The following is a 19,032-nucleotide window of genomic DNA, read 5'->3' on the forward strand; positions in this document are numbered from 1 at the left end:
AACTGAAAGTGGGGATATTGTCATTGACAATGGGGAAATGGCGGACATGTTGAACGATTACTTTGCATCAGTATTTACAGCATGCCGGAAATCCCAAGAAAATTAATATTGAATCGGGGACAGGGACTCGATTAAAATTAACATAAGTAAAGCAACAGTAATGAAGAAAATAATAGCATTAAAGAGTGACAAATCCCCAGGACCAGATGGTTTCCATCCCAGGGTTTTAAAGGAAGTAGGTGAGCACATTGCAGATGCCCTAACTAAAATGTTTCAAAGTTCTCTAGATTCAAGAACTGTCCCTCTGGATTGGAAAATTGCACATGTCACTCTGCCTTTTAAGAAAGGAGAGAGAGGGAAACCAGGGAATTATAGATCAGTTAGCCTAACATCTGTTGTGGGGAAAATGCTGGAGTCTATAATTAAGGATAGGGTGACTGAACACCGAGAATTTTCAGTTAATCAGAGAGAGCCAGGATGGATTTGTGAAGGGTAGGTCATGCCTGACAAACCTGATTGAATTTTTTGAAGAGACGACTAAAGTAGTGGACAGGGGAATGTCAATGGATGTTATTTATATGGACTTCCAGAAGGCATTTGATAAGGTCCCACATAAGAGACTGTTAGCTAAGATAGAAGCCCATGGAATCGAGGGAAAAGTACGGACTTGGTTAGAAAGTTGGCTGAGCGAAAGGCGACAGAGAATAGGGATAATGGGTAGGTACTCACATTGGCAGGATGTGACGAGTGGAGTCCCGCAGGGATCTGTCTTGGAGCCTCAATTATTCACTATTTATTAACTACTTAGATGAAGGCATGGAAAGCCTCATATCTAAGTTTGCCGATGACACAAAGATTGGTGGCATTGTAAGCAGTGTAGATGAAAACATAAAATTACAAAGCGATATTGATAGATTAAGTGAATGGGCAAAACTGTGGCAAATGGAATTCAATGTAGACACATGTGAGGTCCTCCACTTTGGATCAAAAAAGGATAGAACAGGGTACTTTCTAAATGGTAAAAAGTTAAAAACAGTGTATGTCCAAAGGGACTTAGGGGTTCAGGTACATAGATCATTGAAGTGTCATGAACAGGTGCAGAAAATAATCAATAAGGCTAATGGAATGCTGGCCTTTATATCTAGAGGACTAGAGTACAAGGGGGCAGAAGTTATGCTGCAGCTATACAAAACCCTGGTTCGACCGCACCTGGAGTACTGTGAGCATTTCTGGGCACCGCACCTTCGGAAAGGACATATTGGCTTTGGAGGGAGTGCAGCGTAGGTTTACTAGAATGATACCCGGACTTCAAGGGTTAAGTTACGAGGCGAGATTACACAAATTGGGGTTGTATTCTCTGGAGTTTCGAAGGTTAAGGGGTGATCTGATCGAAGTTTATGAGATATTAAGGGGAACAGATAGGGTAGATAGAGAGAAACTATTTCCGCTGGTTGGGGAGTCTAGGAGTAAGGGGCACAGTCTAAAAATTAGAGCCAGACCTTTCAGGAGCGAGATTAGAAAACATTTCTACACACAAAGGGTTGTAGAAGTTTGGAACACTCTTCCGCAAACGACAATTGATACTAGCTCAATTGCTAAATTTAAATGTGAGATAGATAGCTTTTTGGCAACCAAAAGTATTAAGGGATATGGGCCAAAGGCAGGTATATGGAGTTAGATCACAGATCAGCCATGATTTTATCAAATGGCGGAGCAGGCACGAGGGGCTGAATGGCCTACTCCTGTTCCTATGTTTCCTAGAGGTGTTTGCAGTGGCAAGAGACCCCAAATTTTATGCTGACCGTGAATGTATTAGGGGAAAGAGACATCACTGTTCAGCATCCACGATCAGAAACCCCAGAACAGGCAATATGGAGGGAGGTGGTGTTGCCAGACGATGCCACCTCAACCACTTTAGAGGGTGAATTTTCACTTTTACTCCCAGGCAGAAAACAGTGGTAGCGGATCATCCGCCCGTTTACACATTGCCCGATTTTTGTTTCTGTTTATTTCAGTGGAAATGAAAATCGGGCGGGGTGTGAAATGGGCGGCCGATCCGCTACCACCCGTTCTCTGCCCAACGGTAAAAGTGAAAAATTCACCCACAAGAAGGGCAACACAGTGCGAGAAACAATTTAATGATCTCATGAGGTTGGCCAAGGTATATATGCACATACTGAAAGATTGCAAGAAGCATGATGCACCACCAAATCCACCATGCTCTCAAAGTGTAAATCAATAGCTGCACGAATATTCACCTAAAACCCCATGTATACGCACACCCCATCCCACCATTCTACTTTGCCTAATCTCACTTCATGAGACCAGGGATGGTAGTAAAAATGAAGAGATTGATGCACAGACTGTACCTGAAAGTTTTCTCGTGGACTATCTACAAGTGCCTGGGCGAATAAAATCTTGAGTCAATCAAATGCCTTTCTAAATCTGTATTCTCTTTGCAAAGGGAAAGGTCACCCATAATCAGTGACAAAGTGTCATGGTGGTGGGAGGAACAACAACCATCAGGCCATTGAGCACACACAAGAAAGAAGTTCTTCAGTTCATCAGCTTTTATTGTCTCATGTAGATCGTTCCACATTTTGAAAGCAGATATCCATCATACAGCTACATCATCATGTCGACATCCAAGCATACTACCTCATACTAGACTCATTCATCAATTGCTTTAAACAGGTCCTAATGTGACAGATGTGCTCACCATAGGCTGATTCCATTTAAAGAGTAATCGGTGATTGATCGGTCGAAGCTCTATTTCCGTGAAACAATTTCCCATTTTTGCTACAAATCCCCCCAATAGCTTGGTCCTAGATTTTGCAGATGGCTTGAGTAAGTCCTTTCCTTGCATATGTAGGAGTTCTGAAACATGAAGAACTGTTTGGCCACAACTTGCTTTGGAACATGACTGTCATTTAAAGAAAAACAATAATGCCAAAAGTTTCCTTCACGCTTTCTCATCATGTTCTAAGAGGACCCTGTCCAGGAGACTAAATATATATATGAATAAACAATTGAGACCGATGTCCCATGAATCAGGAAATACACAAGTAAAGAAAACGTGTTTGAAAATTACAATATTAGATTTAAAAACTCAAAATTCTCTCTAGGTACTTCATTCTGTGGTTGTATGGAATAATTCTACACCCCAGAAAACTATAATCGGGCTCCTAGAATTCTGTGGCACTGCAAGATCCATTTCTGCAGCAAACCCTACCAAGTTCTGTGACACAAGAATGTAGATTCTGCACCCTCTATCCAGGTTTTGAGATTGACATCCCAACCTCAATATAATAAGTTTTTAAAGTATTGTATAACCAAAAATTTGGTGGCTTTTGTTTAGAAAAATTGATTTTAAAAGTCATTTACTGTACTTGGCACCATGTGTCCATGTGCTGCTTAGCATTTACAATAATAGCTACCACTTAACAGCAAGTCAGCTGAGATGTTGGATGTGAAATGGCAGCTAAGTGTATAATAGCCAAACAGTAGCGGGTATACCAATACCTGGTGTTCTCAATTTGAAAGTCAGTTGACACCAATCTGTAACTCCCCCATTGATGTGCAACTCATTAATCCCTAAGCATGTCAGACCTTGCATGTTTACTTACTAAACTAGACTCCAAACTTCTGCAAAGCCAGCTGGTTAAAGAGTTTAAATAAGTAAGGCTGCATAAATCTCCATGCATTTCTGCCAGCTGTGGAATCCCAGAACACACAAGAACAGGAGTAGGCCATGTTGGCCCTCGAGCCTGTTCTGCCATTCAATGAGATCATGGCTGATCTGTGACCTAACTCCATATGCCCGCCGTAGCCCCATATCTCTTAATACCTTTGGTTAATAAAAATCTTTCAATTACAGATTTAAAAATTAACAATTGAGCTAGCATCAACTGCTGTTTGCGGAAGAAAGTTCCAAACTTCTGTGACCCTTTGCGTGTAGAAGTGTTTCCTAACTTCACTCCTGAAAGTGCTGGCTCTAATTTTTAGGCTATGTACCCTGGTCCTAGACACTCCAACCAGCAGAAATATTTTCTCTCTATCTAGCCTACCAGTTCCCCTTAATATCGTGAAAACTTCAATCTAATCACCCCTTAATCTCCTAAATTTCAGGGAATACAACCCTAGTTTGTGTAATCTCTCCTCGTAATTTAACCCTTGGAGTCCAGATATCATTCTAGTAAATCTATGCTGCACTCCCTCCAAGGCCAATATAATCCTTCCTAAGGTGCGGTGCCCAGAACTGAACACAGTACTCCAGATGTGGTCTAACCAGGGTTTTGTATAGCTGTAGCATTATTTCTACCCCCTTGTTTTCTAGTCCTCCATATATAAAGGCCAGTATTCCATTAGCCTTTTTGATTTTTTTTTTCTGTACCTGTCCATGATATTTTAATGATCTATGTACATGAACCCCTAAGTCTCTCTGGACCTCCACTGTGTTGAGCTTTTCACCATTTAGAAAGTACTCTGATCTATCTTTTTTAGGTCCAAAGTGGATAACTTCACACTTGCCCACATTGAAATCCATTTGCCACAGTTTTGCCCATTCACTTAATCTATTAATATCTATTTTTCCATAATTTTATGCTTCCACATACACTGCTTACAACGCTGCCTGTCCTTGTGTCATCGGCAAACTTGGATATGTGGCTCTCTATCCCATCATCTATGTCGTTAATAAATACAGTGAATAGTTGTGGTCCCACGCAGATTCCCTGTGGGACACCACTAGTCACATCCGGCCAATTTGAGTACCTGCCCCAGGGCCCTTTCTAGAAATAACTATTGCAATTAACTATCACATCATCACTGGTGCCAGAAAATCGATCCTAAATGCATTTAAAAGTGGTCCCTTTAGAACGAGTGGAATATTGCATAATTAAATGTGTTATGAGTTTGTATGAGATATGGCAGTTACGTTTTGGGGGTCTTATCTTTCCATCTTACTCTAAATTATTTCAGCTGTAATACTCTCATCACTGTCTTTGGCAAGTCCCAATCCTCTCACCATCAAGATCATCTATCCCAGCCTTGAAATCTAGGGAGAACAAATAGCAAACCCTGTCTGATTATTTTTAAGATGCTGCAAATTATCCTGGATCTCCATATATTCTCCCTCTGGTCTCTGAAATTAATGGTGTCACATCAGGTCTCATTATAAGGTTAAAATATTAAGTGAATTTACCAAACAAAATACAAGCAAATAATTGAATGGTAATATAATACAGTAGAAAGTATTATCTAACACTTTGTGTGGGGGACAAATGAAAGACTCGTAATCTAATGAGCTTTTCCTTTATGGGTTTATAGCTAACTTTTATGTACTTAGTCATTTTGCTTCTTGTAATCTTTTCTGACACCAGCTGGTAAACCTTATTTTTTCATATGAATATTGCACTATCTACTGTCAATATATTTAATGAACCAAAGCAGCCACCACTTCACCAGTACGCTTTCATCAGTTCTGTAGCTTGTTTTCATTTTCATAACTGATAATTTGGATTCCAAAGTAATTGCCTGTCATACATTTAACTGAACAAATTGCACAGACTGTGTTTGTTCAAAAGTAGGTTGGTTCTTCCCCTCAATCCTACAGTTTAAAAAAACAAGTTTGAGCAAACCTTGCAACATAGGTATAAAATTTGGCTGGGACATATGTTATTTTTAATCTGCACCTGGCTTTAAATGCATTGGCCTAGAAATTCGATCGTGCCCAAAAGCAGGGGGCGGGGTGCATGCTGCACACACCTGTTCATGTTATTGCAGGGATCACAGGAAATTGGTGCTGGGGTCTGGCTGGCATTGAGACAGCAATAGCAGCATTGCTGTTAGGCTGCATGTCTGTTTGAGTGAGGGGATTGGGGGAGGGGGGAGGAATAGGTGTCATTGATGCCTGTTAAAGCAGACTGCACCTCTTAAAGGGGCGGTGCACTTTGGCAGCAGGCAGCAGGAAAGATGCCCTGGTCCAGACAGTTGGCGGAAAGAGGCTTTTCCCCCGGAAGGCTGAAAGCTCTCCAGACAACATCTCTGAAGAGAGTGGTAAATGGTGGCTAAAGAGGTGAATGCAAGGAGCTTAGCTCCCAGGACATAGCGACAATGCCGAAAAAAATTCAATGACCTCACCAGAGTTGTCAAGGTAAGAATCCTAGCTCTCAGCTCAATCGTTCTCTACTCACATCGGCAACCATACTACTCACAACACTCAGCTCCCTCACTTCCCTTCACTCTCTTATAATCACTGCACCACACTTAACCTCCTTGTCCTCCTACTCACACACTCTGCATCTCCTGCTCTCAGTACCATAGTAACCCTCATTTCCCCACACCTCACATCTTGCACACAACATCTGCACTATTTGACCATAACAGTCACATTCTCCAAACAGCTCAAATGACTGACACTAACACACTTCCTTTTTTTCTTGCAGTACAAGGTTGCACTCAACATGAGGGAGTTAATGGCAACCAAAGGAGGCCGAGCTCGTCGATTCATCCTTTCACCATTTGAGGAGGACATCCTCGATATCACGGGCAGGGGAGTGGGAATCCCCTCTCAGGAAGACAGCATCTCTGCTCCTCTGCCACCCACTCCCCCAGTGCCCTTGTCAGTGCCACAAAATCATCTGGGCCAGACTGTCCTGGCCCACGCTGAAATGCTGCAATGTGCAGAGCTGCTTGAGATCACCCACCACAACTTTCTAAAGTGTCCTCAATGGAAGCTCAGCAGCCTTCCAGCTCTTGCTGGGGTCCACTTCAACAAGCACACAACACAGGCATTAGGGGTTTGAACAGGGGTGATTCTGAATCCTACAAGTTAACTGTGCAACAAGCGTCAGTGCCGAGGGTTCCTGACAGGAATCATGAACCATGTCTGGAGGGGATATCCCTTGTCGCCAAGTAGCCAGTCTAATACCTGATGGTCTGCTTGGAATAGAGGTGGGACAGGATGAATAAACCATGGCTGCTGCCAGGAAACAGGGCACAGACCTGCATTCTGTGCTACCTGTTGAGAGAGTTGAGGAAGATGTCAGGCTGGTGATGGGGAGTATGCAGAGCAATGTGAGTGCAATCTATTACCCCTTGGATCCTGGGGAAGCCTGCAATGCAAGCAAAGCCTAGTGCTTTCTCGTCTGCTTCATTTGGTCCTTTGGGAAGGAGACATAGGTGTTCTTCCTGGAGTCGACAGCCTTGCCACCTCCTTGATGCAATGGTGAACTGCGAGATGTCGTTGATGTCACCTGCTGCAGCCTGGAGCGACCTTATGGTGCAAAAATTAAGAGCCACAGTGACCTTGACTGACACAGGCGATGCTGTCCATGCCCTGGTTTGGGTCTCCATTTGTGGCTGCAGCAAGTGACACAACTCGATGATAACCTCCTTGGTGAAGTGCAGGTGCCTCACACATTACTGCTTGGTCATTGTTGAGGTATGAGAAGTGTTCCCTGAGGACCCATGGCGTGTATGGCCACCTGCGCAGTGCTTTGCTCTTCTCTCAGCTCCTCCTCGCTGCTGTTTTCTTTGCTGCTCCCCCTCCTTGGTTGGTTGTTAACAACAAGTAGTGCACTACAGGTAACTGGTTGGAAGCCATTTACCAGTTTGCCACAAGGTTCAGTATTGGGGCCACTATTCTTTATCATTTTTATAAATGATTTAGAGGAAGGAATTGTGTTTGAAGAGTCCAAATTTGCAGACTGTACCAAATTGGGAGCAGTAGCAAATGATGAATATCAGTGCACACAAATTCAGAACAAGCTCGATCGGTGGCTAGAGAAATGGTAGATGCAATTTAATAGAGGGAAATGTAAAGTAATGAAATTTGACAAATGTGGATTATGTGCTAAATGGGAATGTACTTCAGGTATCGGTGCAGGAGAGAGATCTTGGGGTTTTAATGGACAGGCCACTAAAACCATCAGCACAATGTACCCATGTTGTTAAAAAAGCAAATAAAATGTTAGGATGCATAGCAAGCGGTATAGCATATATATCCAGAGAAGTCATTTTAAAACTGTATTTGGCCCTGTTGAGACCACATCTGAAATACTGCGCAGCTTTTGTGTCTCTATTTCAAAAAAGATATTCAGTTGTTGGAGGGTACAGAGAAGAGCTGCACATTTGAACCCAGAACTTGAGGGAATGACATATGAAAGGTTGACTACTCTGGGTCTTTTCTATCTTGAAAAGAGAAGACTGAGAGGGGATATGATAGAAGTGTTTAAAATTATAAAACGTTTGGACAAATTAGATCCAAGTAAGCTTTTCTGCCGCGTACAGAATTTAAGCAGAAGGGGTCATATTTACAAAAGAAAATGGGCAATGCAGGAGGAATTTTTTTTTAAACTAAAAGGGTGGTAAGTATGATGAATAGATTATTAGCACAGGTGGTGGAATAAGAAACCTTAATGTGTTTCAAGAATAAACTAGACAGGTTCTCGTCAACAAAAATGCACCATGGAAATACGGTGGATAGGTGGGCTGGATGGACTGAAGTTCTTCTCCTGCTTGAAACTATTACCATTCTTATGTCCTGCCTTGAAGCACAATACAGATTTTCAAAAAGGCACTCAACACTTGTGTTTTAAATTGCGATGACACTTACTGATGGAGCTTGATTCGAAACTCAGTTGTGACTAGTGTTTGTGAGTTATGAACTTCAAAAAGTTTTAATGAATAGAGAGTAGATTTACACTGCCCACTGGGTATAGCAAAATCATAAATGTGTTTATAAAGAATGCATTTATAATTTTGATACATCTACCACACAGAGAAACCTTCCCCTAAGGAGTTCTAATTTAAAGTGTAATTCCTTTATAGATTACTTTTGACAACTGTTAATGTTGGCTATGACCTTTTTTAAGATGAATGAAGAACCATCAAGTAAGCAGGCAACAAAATGCAAGAAGAAAGTTAATTTTGCAGACCCACTAAAGATTGAATATGCATCAGAATTTTCTAGGATAAAACCACTAAGCACTCTAAGTACTGAGTTTCCTTTTCAACTAGAAAGACAAGTGTTGGTAAGTTATACACTCACATTCTTCTTTCAAGTATATGAATTATACTGACTTAATTGTATGTTCAAAATATGTTTAATTTTTAAGATGCATACTTATTCATTTGTAATGCTGCTACCTTGTTTGCTTTAGTTAAGCAGAAGTCAGTGGGACCTTGATATACAGGTTAAAATCACTACAGTGATTCTTTACACATTAAAGGATATAGAGAAGTATAAGAGCTCGGTAGAATTTTAAAACATTTTTTTGCTGGAATGTTTCTGTAAAAGGCAAGATTGTCTTCCTATTTTCTTCATTAGAAATAATATTATTTACAAATGGTTAAGTTTCCTCTGTTCAATTGGCAGTTTTAGACACTAATCAGTCCTTTGAGGGTTTAAAAAGTGAATTGTTCCAATTTTCCTCAAACTGATTCATTGACTGAGGGTAACTTTTTGTTATAACAGGTCAAATAGTTGGTCAGGTACTCTTTTTATCTGTCTAGAACCAAAATCATGGCTTTTAACTTCTTTTTGCTTTCAAGCATGAACAAATGAGTTGTGATAGTAACTGCTATTTTGACCTGTAATAATGTAAACTCTAGAAATATTTCTCTCATTAAAATACAATGTTATGAGAAGATTCCATGGAATGCTGAGTAAGCAAAGGCATACGGTCTGCAATTTTAGACATCTTAACACCTTTGTGAATGCCCAATTGTGACTTCCCAGTTGCAGCCCACGTTATACATAAATTTAGCAATTTAATCACACAATCTAATTCACACATCGATCAGAAGAAATTTCTTAAGAATCATTCAGATAGTTTACTGATGTCATATTAAAACCAAGAAACTGACATCCATTTTACAATTAAGGGACAAACCAATCATTAGAATTTAGTGAAATACAACAACATGACAAGACAATGTAAATATCTCAATCGAATACCAGCACATTAAACTTGAAAGGCTTGATCTAAGAAAAACTGATGGCATTGCTGCTTAAGTTCTCAAAGCCTGTCTGAGGAACCAGCTGCTCCTCACTGATCAGCTTTATCTGTCCTCTGAGGGGACAATCTAGTAAATATTATGCCTGCCTCAAGAAAGTATCTAAATTGAACCCAATAGCTGTGGTGTCTTAGCTCACTGTTTCCAGAATTAACCAAATACCTGGTGGCTAATTTGACCAGAGCCAATGGTTAACCTGTGACTTTCCTAATCTTGCGGTTGAGAAATAGACTATTTAAATTCCAATAGCCTTTTATTTCTAGCACCTCCCGAATGAAAATATTGTGGCATGATAAATAGAAGTTGGAAGTTGAACTTATTACTACAATTTGTATTGATCAGTCTGGAAACCATTGTTAACCACCTCAATGAGTTTTTTTTCATTGAAAGGAAAACTTTTTGGCTGATCAGTACAGAACAATTCACTATCGGGATAAGATGAAGGATCATCATCACCCAAGACAATTTGTTTCTTTTGTAAAACATTAGGGAAGCCCATTACTTATCAGAGATTAGCTCTGTTGCAGAGCATATAACTGTTAATTCCTGGTGGGTCTTGTCAAGAAAATTTAGACATCACTCAGTTAGCACCGTAGCCACTTCTTGTTCAATATGCACAGTATTTCTCTGTATCTGTAAGCCAGATATCAATTTTTTTAGCCATTATTGTCTTGACTTATCTGTTCAGGATAAATGATTTGATTCTGCTGTGTTTCAAAATGCTCATCCTCAAGAGACATGCCTTCAGTATTTGTGTATTACCATGGTGTACTTTCTTACTGTATTTGGAACTTCAATAAATGTCTAAGAATCTGAGTCTTTCTCATTGTTTATTTGAAGTTGAACTTCTGCATACAGACTATACCTATGGTAGGTTTTCCATCATTTCAGCACATCTGGCAGTCTGTTGTGGTCTATAGTGGGCATTATCTATGTCAATCATGTTAGAAGTGAGAATGAATTTCAAGCAAATGAAATCTATGTTATCCTTGCCTCCTGATAGTATTCCATTGCTTCCTTTTGCTGGGCAGTAAGAAAAGAAGAGGGAACAATACTAAATCCCACCTCAAGCTATGAATGGAGGACCAAAAACATGTGATTGCTATATGCAGCTAGTACTACCCACGCTGTTAATTAGCTGCACGCATAAGGAGGGGGCCCGAAATGGGGAGTGGACATTGCTGTTTAATGGCAGCCAACACCTCTTAAAGGGGGGAGGGGTGCATTGTGGCTTCAAGTGGAGCTGAAGAAAGGAATCGTGATTGAAAGTTGGAACAATGGAGGATGGGGCATGTACCAAGGTTCTCTGATGCTGCACTGGAGGCCTGGGTGCAAGAGATCGAGAGGACAGAGGACATGCTCTATCCGCCGGGGGGCAGGAAGCCTTCACACCACATGATGAGGCAGTGGGAGGAGATCTCCAACAGATCAGGAGAGTGGCATTGACACCATGGAAGAGGAACCTGCTGTCTTCTCTCAGGATAACAGCATTCCTGCTCCTGCCCCTGCAACTCCACCAGTGCCCTTGCCATTGCCTGCCAACTAGCCAGCCCAGACTGCTGCAGCCCAGGCTGAGATGCACAGTCTGCAGCCTGGCCCTCTAGGCCCACAGCTGCTCGAGGTCATCCTCCAAGGCCATCTGCAGTCTCCTCAATTGAAGCTCACCAGCCTTCCTCCTGTCAAACTCCAACCACTGGGGAAGCACCTCAAAGGAGCACCAGGATAAGGAAAGGAACACAAAGGACAGGCACTGAGAGAATGTACAAGGGTGATTAGTTTTATTTTGTTAGCATGCTGCAATGATTATTTCGATAAATTACGATTGGAATGTGCATTTGATGTTGGTTTTTATGTCTGCAGTCAAGTGAGGGAAATACCAATAAGTGTTGACTGAAAGAGGGCAACGTGATGGTTATTGAAATAGGAAAGATAAGGAGAGTGGCAGTGCTGGTGAATGGGGAGGTGTATTGAGGTCAGTTGAAGCGCTTCTCACTGAGTTATTTTTGTAAAGCAATGGCAGAAAGGGGCTATTGAGGTTGCTGTTTCCCCTCCTTGTCTTGTCTTCTTTCTTCAGTCTTTTCTTCTTTCTTCCGTCTTGTCTTCTTTCTTCCCCTTCCCCCCCCTCTCTCTTCTGACAGCTTGTCCTGCTCTGTGGTGTCTTCCTTCATGCTCCCAGTCATGCTCTATTTTGAAAGGTAAGCATACCAGGCCATCCATGTCTGGAGGAAAATAATTTGTGAAGAAGATAACACTAACAGGACTGCTCTGCATCCTGCCGACGGTCAGTAGGTGCGCGCATGCTAACTACCAAGATTGCGCGCTGTGCACTTTCCATTGGAAGTGTGCGTGCATGTCTTGGATGCCATTTTGAGACCTTAGGTGACCGCGTAGCACCTGAAAAATGGTCTATACGCAGCTCAATTTAACCCTCTTGGAGTATTAGGTTTTCTGAAGGCCACAGGTAAAGGAGAGGGGAAATCATAAGTGCTCCCAGACTATTATGAGCACCATTGGCAATACAAACTAAAGGGCACAATTGTAAAAGGGGTACAGGAACAGAGATCTGGGGGTGTATGTACACAAATCATTGAAGGTGGCAGGGTAAATTGAGAAAGCGGTTAAAAAAGCATCGGGATCCTGGGCTTTATAAATAGAGGCATAGGGCTCGATTTTCCTGGGAAATTGCGGGTGTGTTGGGGGCAGGGGCGGCTCTGAAAATTGGGGAAATCCTGTTCGGGTTCAGAAGTTGGCTCCAACCCGCCAACTTCCGAGTTCCCCACGGACGCGTCTGTGTGCTCCCGGGCGTCCCGAGTCCGGAAGTCCCGCCGGCAATTAGAGGGCGGGATGATAGTTAAAAAGCCAAATGTACCTCATTGAGGTACTTAAGGCGCTTCCCCGATCCCCCGCTCTTCGATCCCCCGATGTCCCCCTCCCATCTTCCACTCTCCTCCCCCCTCTCTTCCCCCGCCCCCCCCGCCGCCATCTTCCACTCTCTCCACCCGCCCCCACCCCCCCCGATCTTCCGTTACAGAGCCGGATGAAGTCTTGCTCTCTCTCTTTATCTTACCCCCCACCCCACTCACGTTGCAGCTCCTGACGGCAGCCAGCCTGTCAATCAGGCTGGCTGCCGGGTGCGAAACCCAGAGAGCACGTTAATCACCAATTACGATGCGATTGCATCAGAAACGGTAAGTTTTGCTCATGTGGGTTTGCCACGCGCAGTTTCATCCCCCCCCCCCCCCCCCCCCCCCCCCGCCCCTGCTGCCAACCCGATTGAGCCCATAGAGTACAAAAGCAAGGAAGTCATGATGAACCTTTATAAAACACTAGTTGCCACAGCTGGAGTATTATGTCCAGTTTTGGGCACCGCACTTTAGGAAAGATGTGAAGGCCTTAGAGAGGGTGCAGAAAAGATTTACTAGAATGATTCCAGGGATGACAGGCTTTAGTTACGTGGATAGACTGGACAAGCTGGGATTGAGAGGAGATTTGATAGAGGTATTCAAAATCATGAAGGGTCTAGACAGAATAGATAGAGGGAAACTGTTCCCATTGGCGGAAGGGTCAAGAAACAGAGGACATAGATTTAAGGTGATTGGCAAAAGAACCAAAGGTGACATGAGGAAAAACTTTTTTTTACACAGCGAATGGTTAGGATGTGGAATGCACTGCTAGAGTGGTTGGTGGAGGCAGATCCAATCATGGCCTTCAAAAGGGAACTGGAAAAGTACTTGAAAGGAAAAAACTTGCAGGGCTGATGGGCCGAATGGCCTCCTTGTGTGCTGTAACCGTTCCATGATTCATTGGGCAAAAGAGGAACCTACTTTCATGTAATTATTGGTGCTAGATAACAAACTCTTGGGTACTGGCATTTACTGGCTTATGAACGCCTTGGATATGAAAATTCCACTGTGCTCACCTTTATTTGCTTTGACTGTCAAATGCTTACAAAAATAGAGGGAAAGGGCACATAAGGGAACAGCTTTTGTGTGGTTTCATGGAAGAACCTAGAAAATCCACCTATCCCTCTCAAATACCCAGTCTACAACTTGGACCTGAATTTGATAATGCATAAATTTTAACCTTTGCTTCATTGACTGGGAAAACTGATCTACAAAGTTCTGAGAGTTTCATTTAGTTGAAGAGCAATTCTCTTTTATCTTCTTCCCCATTCAAATTTGTAATGAAATGTAGATTGTGAAAGCTCCTGCTTCTATTAAAGTAAATAAATATTTTTTTAAAACCTGTTGCCTAACTAGGAATGGCATATCGGGGCATAGATTGCATCCTTCACTACAATTCAATTGAAGGCAAAATCCCAGTGAGCAAAAATAAGGGCTATTTCACTTCAGTAATTGCCACAACATGAATACATTTTAATGTAGCCATTGATGACACCCGTAGGACAGCCAAGATGAAAACACTGCGAGTGTCAATAATTGTTTGGATCCAACTGCAAAATATGCAGTTTTTTTTTTAAAAGTATCTTCCCCTCTGACCTGAGCCTTGAACAAAAAGTCCTGTTCACTTTTTTTCCCTTCAACCCCTCCTCCTCCCAAAAGTGGATACTAACTTGGAAGAGTTGCTTATTTTATATTTTTAGATGCAGTAGTCTACATTGTTTTGATTTATTGTTATTATGGAAGTAGCTTACATACATTTGTTACACAATTTTGTCAAGTGAGTAATGTATGGTTAATATGACTGCAGCTTCCTCATCCAAAATGCTATTTTAGCTGTGTTTGGTTGAAAAGAATTACAGTTACATGGGAGACTCCATTTATAAGTATGTGATGGGTAATAAAAAGATGACCTATTTACATGACCAATCTGTTTGTGAGCATGTGGGCAAAAACTTTGCTATAACCAATGTCTTTTCTCCACAGCAGCAGAATGTAGAAACCAATGAAAAGAGAAAACCTATACAGACAAGCACGCCATTACAGACATTTGAACAATCAACAGTAAGTTTATAGTTCTACCAATATTTACACCACCAAATGAAATTGGCACAAAAATGGAAAATATAGCCCCTTAATATTTGCAAAAAAAAATCACCTAATTGTGCAATAACATTTGGCACCATAGTAGTGATCAAAATTGTTTTTTTTCAGACAACATAGAATAATTTTTAGCTCTGTGTTCACAGATAGACATTATCAAATAGGTAACTTCACACAAGATCACAAGGTCGATACCCATCTTAGGCCATCCATCCAGAAAGATTCAATGGTCCCACGATACAACTGTTCCTTAAATGATTCCGTGGTTTTTGCTTCCACCATCCCACCCAGAAATTCATCTCGTGTTAATCACTTTTTGTATGAAGAAAAACTTCCTGACATCATTCTTAAATTTGCCTTGTACCAGTTTGAACTTCTGTCCTCTTGTCTTGCTATCATTGTTTCGTTTAAAGTGGATCTATTCCCACACTTTCCAGTCAGTAATGTCACCAGATTGATTAACAGGAAGAAGTATCATGGCAGGCCCCCACAAATATGGAATTTATTTGTCTACTCAAAAAAAAAAAAAGGTCAATACCTGAGGAGGAAGATCTAACATCTTTGGAGGCAGAAGTACATAGAGTGGAGTTTCGTGATGACCATCGTTCGGAGAATTCCTTAGTAACTACTGCAAGTGTGACATAAGAGCAGAATTAATCTTCTCTTTCGTTTTAAGTATTTACCTTAGTTACCACTGCCTGAGTTCCTTCTCAACCACCTTCAACTCGCCATCTCCCATGGCAAGAGCAGATGCCATGAGCTCCATGGCCTACTCCTCATAGTGAGATTGAGAATACCTTCTCTGGTCATTTGCCTGTCACAGGCATTGTGTGCCAGCTTGTCCTGCAACAAAATTGAACAAATTCGGTAAAGGCTAGCAACTGAAGAGTGTGTGACAGGTGACATGGGACAGATACAGTGATGTGGTAGTGTCATCTCATTAAAATGGAGGAAAAGATTTTAAGATTGCATATGCAACTACTGGAGGGAATAGGTAGCCATACTGCAAGATCCCAAGTTAGTGCCTTCCTTAAACAGGGGTGCATCGTGAAGGGTTTGTGCAGCTGTTAATTTTAGGGAATGAAGAATGTGTTGGTGCCCAAGGAAGAATACTTCGTCTGCCCTGCTCAGATCATTGAACTTCATACGGCACTGATCTGCAGTCCTGGAGATGAGAGAGTTGGCACTCAATGCCAGTGTCACTTCCCCCAACAGGGCACGAGAGATTTTTTGGAGGCTTCCTCCCATAAACACCCAGCAGTCTGCCTCTCCTATGCTGTATTTCATCAAGGAGTGTCTCCTGGTCCAATTTATTGAAGTTGTAGTGCTCTTTTATGTCTCTGTGCCTTGTCCTTGTCCCTGCTCTGGCTGTCTCTGCCAGATGATTTTGTGGTAGACATTCTTGAAAAGTGGCACATTCATGAAACATTCAGTCAAGCTACTTGACGATGAACTGAGTGACCATTTTGGTACTTACCTGCTGCTTCCGCAACTCGCTGCTGCAATCTTCAGCCAGAATTGACATTTTAAAATCTGCACTCAAATTTCTAAGCATGCCATCATTTTACTACCGTTTTATACGGGGTTTGCACCAATGATTCCTAAATGGGTATAAAAATGAGTTGACCCACAAAACTGGTGCAAAAAGCTCTCCAGACCATCAGCGGGCATAACTCATCTTGCGATGACGCAACTCACTGTGTGAAAATTTGGGGCCATTAGTCATAAAGGGCTAACCACCCATAGTAGGTTCTAGTTTAGTGGAACTGTTTCTGTACAGTTGACAAAGTTCTTAATATAACAAATTGTTTATCTAATCTCTAGTACAGCCTTTAGAAGGGTTATTTCATATCTGTTCAGATAAGAAGCTTTTGGAAAAACTTCCCTGCTGTATTAAAACTCATGATTTTACCTCTATGTGTTAAACAACATCAACAATAACTTACATTTATATAGTGCCTTTACAGTAGTGAAAACGTCCCAAGACACTTCACAGGAGCGTTATCAGACAAAATTTGACACCAAGCCAAATAAAGAGATCTTAGGACAGGTTTTAATGAGTGACTTAAAGGAAGAGAGGGGAAGAGGTTTAGGGAGGGAACTCCAGAGCTTAGGGCCTAGGCAGCTGAAGGCACACCCGCCAATGATGGAGCAATGACAATCGGGGATGGGCGAGAAGCCGGAATTGCAGGAGCACAGAGATCTCAGATGGTAGTAGGGCTGGAGGAGGTTACATAGGTAGGGAGGGGCGAGGCCATGGAGGGATTTGAACCCAAGGATGAGAATTTTAAAATCGAGGCGTTGCTGGACCGGGAGCCAGTGTAGGTCAGTGAGCACAGGGGTGATGGGTGAACAGGACCTGGTGCGAATTAGGATATGGGCAGCAGTGTTTTGGATGAGCTCAAGTTTACAGAGGGTGGGAGGCCAGCCAGGAGAGCATTGGAATAGTCAAGTCTGGAGGTAACTAAGGCATAGATGTGGGTTTCAGCAGTAGATGTGAGTTTCAGAAGTAGATGAGCTGAGGCAGGGGTGGAGACGGGTGCTATTACAGAGGTGGAATTAGGTGGTCTTGGTGATGGAGAGGATATGGGGATGAAAGCTCAGTTAGGGTCAAATAGGAGGCCAAGATTGTGAACAGTCTGGTTCCACCTCAGACAGTGACCAGCGAGGGGATTGGAGTCGGTGGCTAGGAAATGGAGTTTGTAGTGGGGACCGAAGACAATGACTTCGAAATTCCCAATATTTAATAAGAGGACATTTCTGCTCATCCAATACTGGATGTCGGACAAGCAGCTTGACAAATCAGGGACAGTGAAGAGGTCGAGAGAGGTGGTGGTGAGGTAGACCTGGGTGTCGTCAGTGCGCACGTGGAATCTATCGTATTTTCGGTTGATATCGCCGAAGGGCAGCAAGTAGATGAGAAATAAGAGGGGGCCAAGGATGGATCCTTGGGGGATTCCAGAGATAACCGTACAGGCGTAGGAAGAGAAACCATTGCAGGAGATTTTCTGGCTATGACTGGATAGATAGGAATAGAGCTAGGTGAGGGCAGTCCCACCCAGCTGGACAACGGAGGAGAGGTGTTGGAGAAGGATGGTGTGATCAACCATGTCAAAGGCTGCAGGCACTTCCAGAAGATCTCCGTTTACTCTTTCCCAAATTAAATTAAGTAACTCTCATGTAGCTTTCTGGGTAATTTAGGAAATTGCTACAAGATAAACTCCTTTAAACATTAAGTCAAGGAAATAAATAAGACATTTTTTAACAAGTGGTATAGTTCAGATATATTTGTAGTAAACTGTGTATAACTCATAAAAACAGAAAATACTGGAAATACACAGGTCTGTCAGCAACTGAAAAGAGAAAATACAGAATAACATTTTGGATGTAGATCCTGATGAATCTAACACTGAAACATTAACCTGTTTTTTTTTCTTTTTAGCAAACTGACCTGCTCTGTATTTCCAACATTGGCAGTTTACTTCTTACCTGTTTGACAATATCAATCCTTACTTCCTATTTACTTCTAATTAAACTCTGTTATGTGCCTAACAAAGCTCCATTTCTAATGGAAAAAAATTATACTTGTCTGTCTCAAATAGTTACAGAAGTCATGTAAAATAAAGTAAGGTTCTCTAAACAATCTATATCTCATATCCGTTGTGCATGATTGCATGGGAAGCAAATATTTTAAACCTTTTGTGCTGATTATTGTACACAGTAGCTATAGTTTTGAAAGTCATGTTTCCAATTTATTCAATACATGTCTTTTGTGTTTATTCAAAATGATATCTATTGTCAAAGTTATAGGTTCACTGATGTAAAAACAATATGGTTTCTCTGTTTCATCCAAGCCAGGAGGTTTTCAGATTGTGCAGTTTATTAGAATCATAGAAAGGTTCCAGCACGGAAGGAGGCCATTCAGCCCGTCGAGGCCGCGCCGGCTCTATGCAAGAGCAATCCAGCTAGTCCCACTCCCCCACTCTTTCCCCACAGCCCTTCAAATTTT

General features: G+C 42.0%; 1 protein-coding gene across 1 annotated transcript in view; it reads left to right on the forward strand.

Annotated features, from left to right (window-relative positions):
- LOC137332202 (meiosis-specific kinetochore protein-like) overlaps positions 1-19,032 on the forward strand; it is a 93,854-nt gene that overhangs the window by 62,530 nt on the left and 12,292 nt on the right. The window contains exons 12-13 of the mRNA XM_067995898.1: positions 8,877-9,035; positions 14,907-14,984. Coding sequence (XP_067851999.1) covers positions 8,877-9,035; positions 14,907-14,984 — 237 coding nt within the window. The remainder of the gene's footprint in view (positions 1-8,876; positions 9,036-14,906; positions 14,985-19,032) is intronic.

Source organism: Heptranchias perlo, chromosome 14, assembly GCF_035084215.1.
Source record: "Heptranchias perlo isolate sHepPer1 chromosome 14, sHepPer1.hap1, whole genome shotgun sequence".
Taxonomy (NCBI): domain Eukaryota; kingdom Metazoa; phylum Chordata; class Chondrichthyes; order Hexanchiformes; family Hexanchidae; genus Heptranchias; species Heptranchias perlo.